The sequence below is a fragment of the Choloepus didactylus genome, chromosome 3 (genome assembly GCF_015220235.1).
Source record: "Choloepus didactylus isolate mChoDid1 chromosome 3, mChoDid1.pri, whole genome shotgun sequence".
NCBI classification, from domain to species: Eukaryota; Metazoa; Chordata; class Mammalia; order Pilosa; family Megalonychidae; genus Choloepus; species Choloepus didactylus.
The window spans coordinates 165,951,352-165,963,648 of NC_051309.1; the positions used below are offsets into that span (position 1 = coordinate 165,951,352).

Below are 12,297 nucleotides of genomic sequence, written 5' to 3' on the forward strand. Positions count from 1 at the left end.
CCTGAAAGCCCAGCCAAGAGGAGTTTATGTGATATACCTACAGTTACAGTTACAGTTTTCTTTTTACCCAAACCAGAAACTAGACACACAGCCTGACAGAGCCTGAAAACCCAGAGGTAATGCAGAGTAAGAGCATGGACCCCGGAAGCTGAATCTTAGCTCTACCACTTAACTATATGACCTTAGGCAAGTCACTTAACTTCTCTGTGCCTCAGTTACCTCATCTGTAAAATGGGGATAACAGTACTCCCCTTATAAGGTTGTATGAGAATTAAATGAGTTAATAATTGTAAAGTGTTTATACAGTGTGCCTGGCATATAATAAGCATTGCATAGCTTAACTACCATAACTATTAAAATTCAAAATTGGGACTGTCCCAGGAAATAGCGGATGGCAGTCACATTCACTGAAACTAGATATTACAGCATCATGGAGAACATTTCCTAAAGTGCAACTAGTATTTTCTCCTATTCTTTCTCTCCCTCTCAAGATTGATCCAATAGTTACACGATTCTTATTCTTCTGAAACAGCCCAAAAAATCTCTCAGTCCTCTCTGTCAAAGCCAGTGTTTGACTCTGGCCACCGAGAGAGTCACAGCCTCCTTGTTTCTTCCACGTGCTCTTTAGCTTGCTCTTCTACGGACCATTCTACTTGTAGCAGCTAATAAATCCCATGACTTTGTTATTTGGGGAGTTAATTTTAGCTTTCTGATCATGTTAAACCACCATCAGTAGGGCACGGGTAAGGAACAGAGGAGGGTCTGCCTCCCTTCCGTCCACGGGCAGAAAGGCTCCTGGAGCATGAACTTTCTTGGGCTCCTACACTGGCGAAGATACCCAGGCCCAGGGCTTTTCTTTAACTATGCTTGTCTATCGGGTCAAAATCTATGAAGAGCTGATTTCTTATTTCTCTCCTGGTGACTTCTGAATGGATTACTTCACTTGGGAGAGTATCTGCATCAGACTCTGTCTATAAAGAGAAGAGATGCTGACTCAGAGGTAATGATAATGGTCTTTTGTAACTTCAGGCATTAGCTAATGTTGCTTGTTTCTCATTAGTAAAGGCTTAATTTGGGGTATACCCCAGAATATGCTTGCAAAGAAAAGAGTTGGGTTTTTTAACAGGTTGGATTTTCTACCAAACACTCCCGGGTACCGTCTGAAGAATTCAAGAAAATACAAAAGTAACTCATATCCTGAATTCTTAGACATTATTAGTTCAAAAGGATATACATTAACTTAAAAATATATATTCAGACTTTAATTTAGAATAGCCTTTCCCTTTAATCTTAAAATAAGATTTTCTTGTACAGCTTTCTGCAAGTGGGCATTTTTGTATTTGGGGAATCAGGGCAGGGCCTAATAGGTGTTTTTGGAACACTTAGATAACGTCCACTCTCTCTTAAAATGCAGTTTTTCATCTCTGACTTCTGACATTCTAACACTACCTGTTCTCAGAAGTTCATGTGGTGTTAGCCATCAGCCTCATGCCCAACTAGGGATGATTTTAGTATTTACCATCAACTAATTATTGACTTGCTGATTTATGCTGAACCCTTACAGGGTTTGGGCAAGTCAAAGACGAATTAAAGAGAGCCTTTGCCCACGAGGTGGTCACAGCTTGGTGGGAGATATGGACCCATGAGGGAACGACTTGGTTCCAGATGTCTTGTCAGGGGGAGTGACTGGTCCTCACTAAGGTGGTGAAAAGAACCCTGGGGCAGTCAGGAGAGCTGACTAACAGTGGGACTTAGACGTCTCATGTTCTTCCGTCTGAGTTTCTTTACCTGTACCCAGGGTACGGCTTAAGCTGGATCATCTTTAAACTCCTTTCTAGCTCCAACACTTTTTGCATTAAACACACTGTGCCCCTAACTCATTTTGAATACTATCCTCAATTTCCACCAAACATCTTTCCAGGTGGAATCATTTGTGTTTCACTGTCTCTCCTTTTCCCACCTCAGATGGCTGGGGAGACCACGTGGAGAGTACCAGGGAAAGAGAAATTGCCAGGGTGGGGATGGCTGGGTGCTGACGGCTAATCTCCGGGCGTTGACACATCTGTTAGGACAGTGCCTGGTGCCCCCCATCTTTTTAAAATAGCTGTATCTCAAGAACTGCCCGAGGCTGGAAACAGGCAGCATCCACTGACAGAAACCAGGGGCACAGAGTTTATTTACCCAAGGGCAAGTCCACAAAACCCTAAGAGGCAATTGAGGGTGATTGTGCTTGTTGTAGCAAATGTCTACGACATAAATCAATTGCTGCTCTCAGCCCAAAATAATGAGATTTAATATTTTGTCTTTTCCAATACTTTCGATTTTCTACAATCACGTTACTTTTTCAGACAAACCTTCAATGAAAGAAAATTTCCCAAAAGTAACAAGACCAAACAAAACTAGACAAAAGATTTTCCTTGTGCATTAAAATGAATGCCTGGTAACTCCCCAAATAATTTCCTGTTTACATCTTCTTTCTTTCTTTTTTTTTTTTAACTTATGTTTTTTCTTTAGTATACTTTCTAGTAGTAAATTTCCATATCCTAGTTTTTCCAGGAGTTTTTGGAATCAGCCCACATTGTTAAAAGCAAATTCATTATTTCTCTGTTTCAGCCGATTGAAACATTCTTTTACATGAGCTGCCAAAGAGTTTATGGTTTTTCTTAATATGCCCATTAAAGTTAGTAAATTATAAGGAACCACATATTTGAGAAGACAAAGACTGTAAGAGAGTGAAATTAAGTGAAAGAGCTGGAGCGTGGTTAGTTAGCAGCAGGGAAAGCAAAGCTCCCCCCCCCCTCGCTCCCCACCCCCACCGCCAATAAAGACAGTTCTAATTTTCTCCACTTCTTTCACAGAAAGGATTAGATTTTCTGGGTGTTATCCTCCCAGCAGAGTTCTGTAGCCTCGGGCACCAAATGTGCCTTCATTTTCTTCCTTCCCAGGAATGGAAAAATTGGAGCTCGCTTACCCTGGCCGGTGTGAAGGAGCGCAGTCGCCAGGGCGCAGACGAAGGCGGCGTGCAGCGCCCTCATGTCAGCTCGCCTCGGTTCTGACATGATGCTGCGCTGGGTTTCAGCCTCCCTGAAACATGAACATTTCCTGTTTCCTGCTTGTTTGGGTCGGTGCTAACTTGAAGGAGAGGTGTTTGCCTGTTTTTTAGGAAGTGATGTAATTCTTCAGGAGCCTGTCAGACCAGCAAGGATTGCAAAAGAGAAGCTGTTCTTCAAGCACTGATGCAGTTAGCACGCCTCCCCGGTTCCTTTCCATCCCGGCCCCACCGTGGGCCTCCATATGTTGAAACTGCCCCTGTGGAAACAGTGTCTGTTGCTCGGCTGTCGTTCAGTGTGTGGACCTGCGGGTCCTGGACCACATGCATTCTTGCTTTGTGATTTTGTGCAGCCCCCAGGTGAGTCTCTGGGGCAGCCTAGGGCAGTGCCATCCTGCAGACCTTTCCACAGTGAAGGGAAGGTTTGAAATCTGCGCAGTGCAATACAGCGGCCACGAGCCACAGGGGACAGGGAACACTTGAAATGTGGCTCATGCGGCTGAGGAACTGCATTTTTTATTTTATTTAATGGGCTATTAATTTAAATTCAAATAACCCCACGCAGCCAGTGGTTACTGTGATGGGCAGCTTAGGCCAGACAGAACCACTAACTGTACCATCAGAAAACTTCCAGACCACTTCTGTCCAGCCAGCCCTGTCCTCCTCCTTCTGAATGTCTCGCAGGGTCCATCTGTAGGTGATAGAAAAGGCTACAGCCCTGCCTGAAGGTTGTGCTCTAATTCCCCAGGGAGCAATCTCTCTTTTAAAGGGTTGGTTTCCAAAGCAGAGTATGCGCTCAGAAGGGGACAATTCACATTTCACCTTTCTTCTTTCTTGCATGACAATACGTCCTCAGAGGTTGTTAACTGACAAAATCGGATTGAATTGGATTGGGGTGGGAGGCAGGGGTCCTACCCCACTGAAATAATGCAGGAAGGAGTCGATGGGTTAGGTTACTACAGAAGGGAGATTAGAACGTGTTAGGCTTTAGTGTTCTAACTGAAGTAGGTTTAGGGCCTAAGCATTGCAGAAAGCAATTTCATAATCATTTTTGTTGCAGTGCCAAGGGAGACAGGAGGATACAGAGAGGAGCAGTGCTGAGGCTTCAGTCACCCATCTCGTCTCTAAACCCTTCTCTGCAGATTACCATCTGAGTCACCACTTTCCGGTCGTCTGTGTCTTCAGTGATCTGGTTGGTGTGAACACACGTGGTGACAGGAATTCCTCTGCCCCTGACACAGCCATTAATTTTTTTCTTTAGTGCATTGCTGCTTTTCAATGTCATTAGTCACTATTTATCCCAGTTCTTTCCCACAAGAAACAGGTTGGTGATTCACATAATGATCAGTATGCATTTTAAGGTCTTAAACTGGCAATGAAACCAACTCCTGATAAAACATACTTTTGCACTTTCTATGACAGTACAGAGCAAACAGCAAAAAAACAAACAAACAAAAAAACCAGATGTGTTGATAACTGGATGATTGGTTTGAAAACAATGGGGAAAGAACTATTAATCAACCCCTCGCTGAGCATGTGAATAGGCCACTGGCTCCGAGGTTCTCCCAAGCTGAGTGGAGTTTGGTTGGCAGTCATTTCTGCACTGGCATGCATTTCTCCAGCTGTGACACACACACACAAGGGAGAAGGCCCAGGGCTTAGGGGTTCCCTTCATTTTGCCATTTACGCCCTATTAAAGTCATTGCCGAATCCTAGGTTTGATGCACGTGTTCAGCAAGGTCAAGGTCAGCAGCTACGGTTTCTTAAATTTTGGAACTACAGCTCGCCTTGGAGACTTTGCAGATTCAGGTATTTGTGGCTGAACCCCAAGACTGTCTTATTCTGCCACCCTCATCTGAGCACCGTGGCTGGGCCAAACAGGTCCTCAGAGTCTGGATTTCTAGCTTTTACAAGAGTGCTAGCCTCTGCTTCTCAACAGTGCACCCTGCATCAGTTAGAATGATGTACAAAAGAAACCACGCTGGCAGAGAAGTCCTGCACAACCCTGTAATTTTCTTTTGACCTCCATGCTCGCTAAGATGCTTAGTGTGATTAAGCTGATCTTATAGGGAAGAAAATTACCATCATTGATCAGAAAATTATAGCACCTCAGCTATCTCTTTGCTGTGGTTAAAATTGCAGGGAGACTGCTTGCTAGGTACAAGGCTATTTACTTCTGTTTGTTCTAATCTTACCAACCATTAATTTTAGCAAGTGGCTGCCTTGCCTCAGATTAAATCCTGATATACTCATGGCAGGATGTCAAAGCCTCTGTCAATACCATGAGCCACAGAGGAGCCTCTGGAGGGAGTGGCAGGCTCGCGGGCATGGGGAAAGTTACCTGTTAGCAGCCATGGGCTTTCTAACAGTGTGAAAGGAGGCGTGTGCCTAGGAAATGCCCTGTAGCCTCATCATGCTCAGGAGGGCAGGCAAAGTTCTAGGGACTGCTGACTTTGCACAAAGGAGTCTGGCTTTTACAATCAGCTCTCTGTGTTATAGAAGTGAACCTCATCCAATTCCTCCCCTCCTTCCTTCCCACCCATTCCCAACCCCCCGTACACATTCCATGTACCCTAAAAGAGAAGGGACTCCAAGCAAACAAACCCAGAAGTGGTAAGATCTTTTAGTGCATGCAGGCTCCCTCCTCTATATTCCCTTTTACCCCCAATCTTGCCATTCCCAATGCACACACACACACACACACACACACACACACTCATTCAACGTGCAATCAGACATACACAGGTACATGCATTCACTCACGTACTCACTGTCACAGAAACACTCACATACTCATAAATGTACGTACATGCTCTCTCTCACACACACACACAAACTCACCCGCACTTACCCACATGTGCACACACTTTCTGGGGCTCCTTTCTCTTTCTGAATGCCAGCTGGAAGTAGTTGGGGGCTGCACAGTGTTTAGTTAAGACAAGGAACTAGTAACATCAGGTGGGGCCTGTAGTAGCTAGTCAGAGGGCAAAGGGGGAGGCAGGTTAAGGTACCATGGCCTGAGGATATGCCCAGAAAGTTAACTGGGAAGTCAGGGCCAGGGCCAAAGGGCTAGACCGAATCCTGGAGTGTGTGGTGAAGCTGCAGCCAGGAGAGGGGCTGACAGCAGTGTCACAGCCTTTGAAGTGGCAGCAGCTGGAGCCTACACATCCTGGTCCATCCTGCGCTTGTCCGAACCCTCAGTGTCCCTGCATCCTGGCTGCCAACCCTGGTCATGCACTTGTCAGCTAGTCGTTGAGAGAAGCTGCTGAAGGGTTTGGAGAATGCCCAGCCTGTAGCTCATCCCCATGACAGGGCCCACCAGATGGACCTTGGCAGATGGCCTTGTCCCCCAAAATGAAACAGAAGAGAACTGTGATTTGGAACTGGCGTGGCAATTGGCATGTGGGACAAGGTATGGAGCTCTGGTCTGGAAGGCTCTTGTGGGAGCACCTGAGCACACCTGTGGAGAAGGGGCAGCCCCTCAGTGGACAGGCCCTGACGTTCAGTGGCCCTCCTCTGACTGATCAGACTCACCCCGAGGTGAGGGGCTTACCAGTCTTGTTCCCCAGCCAATCCCCAGCATATTATCATGGTTAGTATGTTTTTATGCATGAATCAACAAATAAATGGATGAGTAAGTGAAAGAGGAATGCCCTTTACAGCAGTATTTTTTAAAGTGGGCTGGAGGGGGCATCTACATCAGAATTGTTTGGGGAGCTTGTTAAAATGGAAAGTCCTGGGCCCCACCACAGACCCTGCCTCAGACCTACTGAATCAGATTTCCGGAGATAAAGTCTAGAACTCTGCATTTTAAATGATATTTGAGGGGATTTTATACACTAATAACAGTTAAGAATCACTGTTCTAGAATTTGATTTTTTAGTTCCTATACAAGTACTTGCCTTTTCTCAAACAGTAAGAAGCCCATCATTTTTTCCTCTTTTGCTTTGACTGCCAGGAAGCTTAGAACTAAATGTAAAGCTTGGTTGTATAATTTTTGTTAGCCCAGATTTCTTTACCACTTCTAGGAACACTTCTCTCCCTGGCTAACTCAAACTCATCTTTCAGGACTTAGTTCAGGAAGCATCTCCACCAGAAAGCTGCCCAAGAAGCCTCCCCTCCTAGCTCATGGGCTGGGTGAAGTGCCCGTCATCCAACTCCATAACACCTGTCATAAAATATCGAGGACATTCAGTCACTTTTCAGTCTCCCTACTTGACTGTTCCTGTCTTTCTCATCCATGGCCTCCTCATACCCGTTTAAAGGAAATAAACTTCTTTCTACTGCTGTGTCATTTTTTAGCAAATCGTATCTTAATGCCTTTTTTTAAAAGTCTCTTTTAATAGTTTTGGAAGTGGGCCATACACCATTAATAAATGCATAGTATCTGTTCCAGTTTGCTAATGCTGCCTGAATGCAAATCACCAGAAATGGATTGGCTTTTATAAAGGGGGTTTATTGGGTTACATAGTTGCAGTCTTAAGGCCATAAAGTGTCCAAGGCAATGCATCAACAATCTAGTACCTTCACTGGAAGATGGCCAATGGCATCCAGACAACTTCTGTTAACTAGGAAGACATGTGGCTGGTGTCTGCTCCAAGTTCTGGTTTCAAAATGGCTTTCTCCCAAGGCATTTCTCTCTAGGCCACAGCTCCTCTTCAAAATGTCACTCTTAGTTGCTTTTGGGGTGTTTGTCCTCTCTTAGCTTCTCTGGAGCAAGAGTCTGCTTTCAACGGCCATCTTCAAACTGTCTCTCATCTACAGCTACTCTCTCAGCTCCTGTGCATTCTTCAAAGTGTTCCTCTTGGCTGTAGTAAGCTTTCTCCTTCTGTCTGAACTTATATAGTGCTCCAGTGAACTAATCAAGGCCCATGCTGAATGGGCAGGGCCACATATCCATGGATATTATCCAATCAGACTTATCACCTACAGTTGAGTGGGTTGCATCTCTGTGGAAACTCTCAATCAAAGAATTACAATCTAATCAACACTAATACATCTGAGCACACAAGATTGCATCAGAGATAATGGCATTTGAGGGAACATAATACATTCAAACAGGCACAGTATCTGTACAAAACCCTAACTGATGGTGATAAATGCAGATTACTCGTCTCAATGTTTTATTTTATTTTTCTGTTGAATTTGACTTGACAGATTCACATTGACAGTGTCCTGGCTGACTAAATCCTCAGCACTAATGAAACTAGAAAATAAAAAGGCACACACATTTTGGGAAAATAGCAAATGATAACATAATTCAGAATAAGCTCAGGATGTACAACTCTGTTGACAGGGTGTGTGGGCAGTGCCACAGGTAAAACTTGACAGAATGTTGTTTAAGGTGGAGAGAGTAGAGGAGGTTAAGAAGTGGTTGGTTCATGTTTATTTTTAAATTAAAATAGCATCTTTCTCTTATTACAAAAATAATACACATTTGCTGTGGGAAATTTTTAAATGCATAGAAGCCAAAAAAGTATTCTATTTTTAAACCCTTTCAGATCATTCTTTATACATATCAGCCAGAAATACCACCCTTCCACTGCTAGCAGCTGGTATTACTGTAACAGCAAACAGCCCATAGGTACATAATTCACAGGTCACAAGCTCAGGTATGGGAAACGGTAAGGTGCTCTATTTTTCATTACAACTTCAATTTTCTACTCCAACTCTTCTAGTGGCAAAGGGAATACAGTGACAAGCAAATTCAGTCAGTTTAATGATTTCCCAGTTATTCAGGGTTAACTTCAGTGATTTCACAGTCCCTGCCACCCACCATGGCCCGATTTTTCTCTAGGATTGCCTTGGGAATGCCGAAGAACTGGTAGGGAGGACTGTATCAAAAATGCTGCTCTGGCCCTTGGCCCTTAGAAGGCCATACTTAAGAATTAAGTCTTTATATTTCTTTTTGCATTTTCGCTGTGGCCTCATTTTCCTGGACCAAATGGTATATTTAGCTAGTTTTGAAGCATTCGAGTGGATGTATAAAAAAAAGAGTGTAGGACCCCTGTTTTGTGTTGAGTCAACACAAAAGATATGTCTCCCTGAAAGATATGTTGACGTCCTAAGTCCCAGCACCTGTGAATGTGACCTTATTTGGAAACGGAGTCATTACAGATGAGATTAGTTAAGATGAGGTCATTCAGGAGCACCGTGGGCCCTAATCCAATCTGACTGGTGTCCTTATAAGAAGGGGAGAGGAGACATAGACACAGGGGAGAAGTCCAGGTGGTGGTGGAGGCAGAGATTGGAGTGGTGCATCTTCAATCCAAGGAGCCCCGAAGATGGCTGGCAAACATCAGAAGCTAGAAGAGGCCAGGCCAGGCAGTATTCTCCCCTGCAGGTTTCAGGGGGAACGTGACCCTGCTGACATCTTGATTTTGTACTTCCAGCCTCCAGAACTGCAAGACAGTGAAATTTCTGTTGTTTAGGCCACCCAGATTGTGGTGCTCTATTATGGCAGCCATAGGACACTAAGCCCCCAAACTTACATCCTATATATGGAATTTCATCTGCTCTCCTGTCACACATGTTCATAATAATCTCAGTAATGATGCAACCAATTCCCCCCCCCCCCCCACTCAGGGAAGGATAGAGGAGGTGAGACTCTGGGGGCCACTGGATTGAGAATTGAAGTGCACAGTCCTAGCCTTTGTTCTCTTACTAACTAGATTCTCCGGGCCTCATTTTCCTCTTCTGAAAAACTGTGGGGCTGATTAGATGATCTCCAGAACTCCCCCAGCACTCATATATTCTATGAGTCTATGAGATTCCCACTGGGGCAGGTTCATATTAAGATTTTCAGAGAGAAGATAGAATTCAGCTTCTGAAGACCTGAACCTGCTACAAACAACTCCATCAGTTCAGTTGCTACCTGTTCCATAGTCACAGAGATTCAGAAATGAAGACACGCATTTACGGCAACATGGCAGCCCTGGGCTGGATAAGAATGGAGGCTGGGTGACTTGCAGAATAACAAACAGCTGCTTTTTACTGAGCTGAAAAAATGGTGTTTTAATTTGCTAAGGCTGATGAAATGCAATGTACCAGAAATGGACTGGCTTTTAACAATGGGGATTTATTAGCTTACAAGTTTACAGTTCTAAGGCCGTGAAAATGTCCAAATGAAGGCATCAACAGGCATCCCCACAGGCTACCAGTGAGCTTGGACTCCTCTGTCAGGTAGCAAGGCACATGGCGACATCTGCTGGTCCTTCTCGCCCAGGTTTTGTTGCTTCCAGCTTCTGGCTTCAGTCAGTGGCTTCCTCCCTGAGCTTCTGTGCATTTCTCTCCTTTAGTTTCTGTTTCTCTCTTAGTTTCTGTGTGTTCTTCTCTCTAAACTTCTCAGGGATGGATTTTTTTCTACGTTTTATCTCCTATAAAGGACTCCAGTAAGAGGATTAAGACCCACCTTGAATGATGTGGGTCACATCTCAATTGAAATAACCTAATCAAAAGTTCCTACAATAGGTCTGCACTCAAAGGAATGGATTAAAAGAACATGATCTTTTCTGGGGGTACATACAATTTCAAACTACCACAAACAGCAACCCCTTATGATAGATTGGATTATTGCTTCCAGTTTTTCATGCCATCTCTGAATTCGAATTGTTCATCCATTATGACTTGGCATTTCCTTTCACTAGAGTAGACAAAGTCTATTTTCCTGCCCTATTGGTGTTGGGCCTGGCCAGGTGTGACTTGCTCTGAGCAAAGAAAAAAGAGTGGAAGAGATGGTGTATCAGGCATGGACAAAGGTCTTTAAGAGGCATCACGAAGGTTGGCTTGCCTTCTTGGGTTCCTGTGATCTTGCATTTCTGTGATCTGAAACATGAGCCCCAGAATGTAAATCAGATCCCAACACAATCAGAAACCTGAGATCCAGACTAAATTAGCCAAACTGGAGCTGATCTGCAGACCCATGGGCATGAAAATGGGTGTTTATGATGGTAAACTATGGAGATATTCAGGATTGTTTGTTATGCAGCATTGGTGCAGCACTTACTGACTAATACATCTCTTAAGATTCTTTATTCACAAGTTGCAAACATGAATGGAGAAAGTCAGAAGGAAATAAGAACTGCTTTTAGTAAGCAGTGAAACATTGAGAAATGTGGTTGTCACACCATTCTGTTGAGCCCTTGGAAAGATGGAGCGATTCATACTTATCTCACCATTGTCATCTCCTTCCCTCCTCCTTCAGGGGCCACTGCTCAGTCCAGAGCCATATACAGCTTAGTTATGCTGTGTTATCACTCAGATATTCCTGAGATACCTAAGTCACTGGACAGTTGTGTCAGAATCCATGTTAACAGAAGTGCTTATTGGAAAGGGAGTATGTTGATGGCACTGAGAACATTTTAGCTGTACCCCTGACCTTTATCATGTTATGTTTGGATATGATCATTTAGACAAATGCTTTCTGCCCTAATAGGCCATGTGCTTCCGGAAAGCAAGATCCACGTCTGAGTTAACTTTATGGCTTCCTCCTTCTCAAATCTTCACCCCCCAAGAGAGCCTAGAATCAATTAATACATGTCAAATGAACAAAGGATTTAAAGAAAGAATCTAAAAATGGCCCTTATTCAAATGAGATTTTAAAAATCTCCTCTGGTCATCTGGACAATTGCATTTGTAAATTGTCACAAGTTACCAAATCAGAGGCAAATGAAATAATTCTTACAGTCTCTCTGCCAGGAATTTAATTCATGTACCATTGCAAGGGAGAATGTTCACTGGAATGAGCCCCAATACACACATTACCTAAACTCTGTTTCTCTGGTGGTTGTTTTTTCCATTGCATAAACCTGTCTTCCTCTCTCCTCAGGGTCCTTTACAAAACACGTTGCCTTTTTTTTTTAATCAGTTCCTATAGAATGGAGACTTTAATGTGTGCATGTGTGTGTGTGCATGTGTGTGTGTGTGTGTGTGTGTTTTCTTGTGGGGCTTGCTTGGCGATGTCTGTTCAGACTGTCAAGTCCAGCAGAGGCTGAGCTCCCGCGGGGCTTTGACAGGAAGTGGAGTCTATTTGCAAAGCACTAGGAAAAGTTTCCCCTTAATCGTCTTTAGGGATTGAGAATTATTCTGGCAGAGAAGAGAATAAAAGAAAAATCATCATCTTCACATACAAACATTAGCATGTTGAAGAAGTAATGAGAGAAAATATGCTTGCATATGCATAGAAAACTGGAAAGATAAGATCCACCAGGAATTAACAGTGTATCTCTGGAGAGGGAGGGAGACTGAAG

The 12,297-nt window shown here is 43.8% G+C and overlaps 1 protein-coding gene and 1 long non-coding RNA gene across 3 annotated transcripts in view; one reads left to right on the forward strand and one right to left on the reverse strand.

The window, feature by feature from the left end:
• TMEM154 (transmembrane protein 154) overlaps positions 1-3,250 on the reverse strand; it is a 41,716-nt gene extending 38,466 nt beyond the window's left edge. The window contains exon 1 of one of the 2 annotated variants that reach the window (XM_037830829.1): positions 2,972-3,250. In XM_037830829.1, coding sequence (XP_037686757.1) covers positions 2,972-3,059 — 88 coding nt within the window. In that variant the 5' untranslated portion in view covers positions 3,060-3,250. The remainder of the gene's footprint in view (positions 1-2,971) is intronic. The other variant, XM_037830830.1, reaches the window with a different exon arrangement.
• Positions 744-7,331, forward strand: LOC119529940. The gene is made up of 4 exons (XR_005215978.1): positions 744-1,000; positions 2,946-3,409; positions 4,110-4,241; positions 7,118-7,331. It is a non-coding gene; the product is annotated as an uncharacterized LOC119529940 (long non-coding RNA).
• The last annotated feature ends 4,966 nt before the right edge of the window (positions 7,332-12,297 follow it).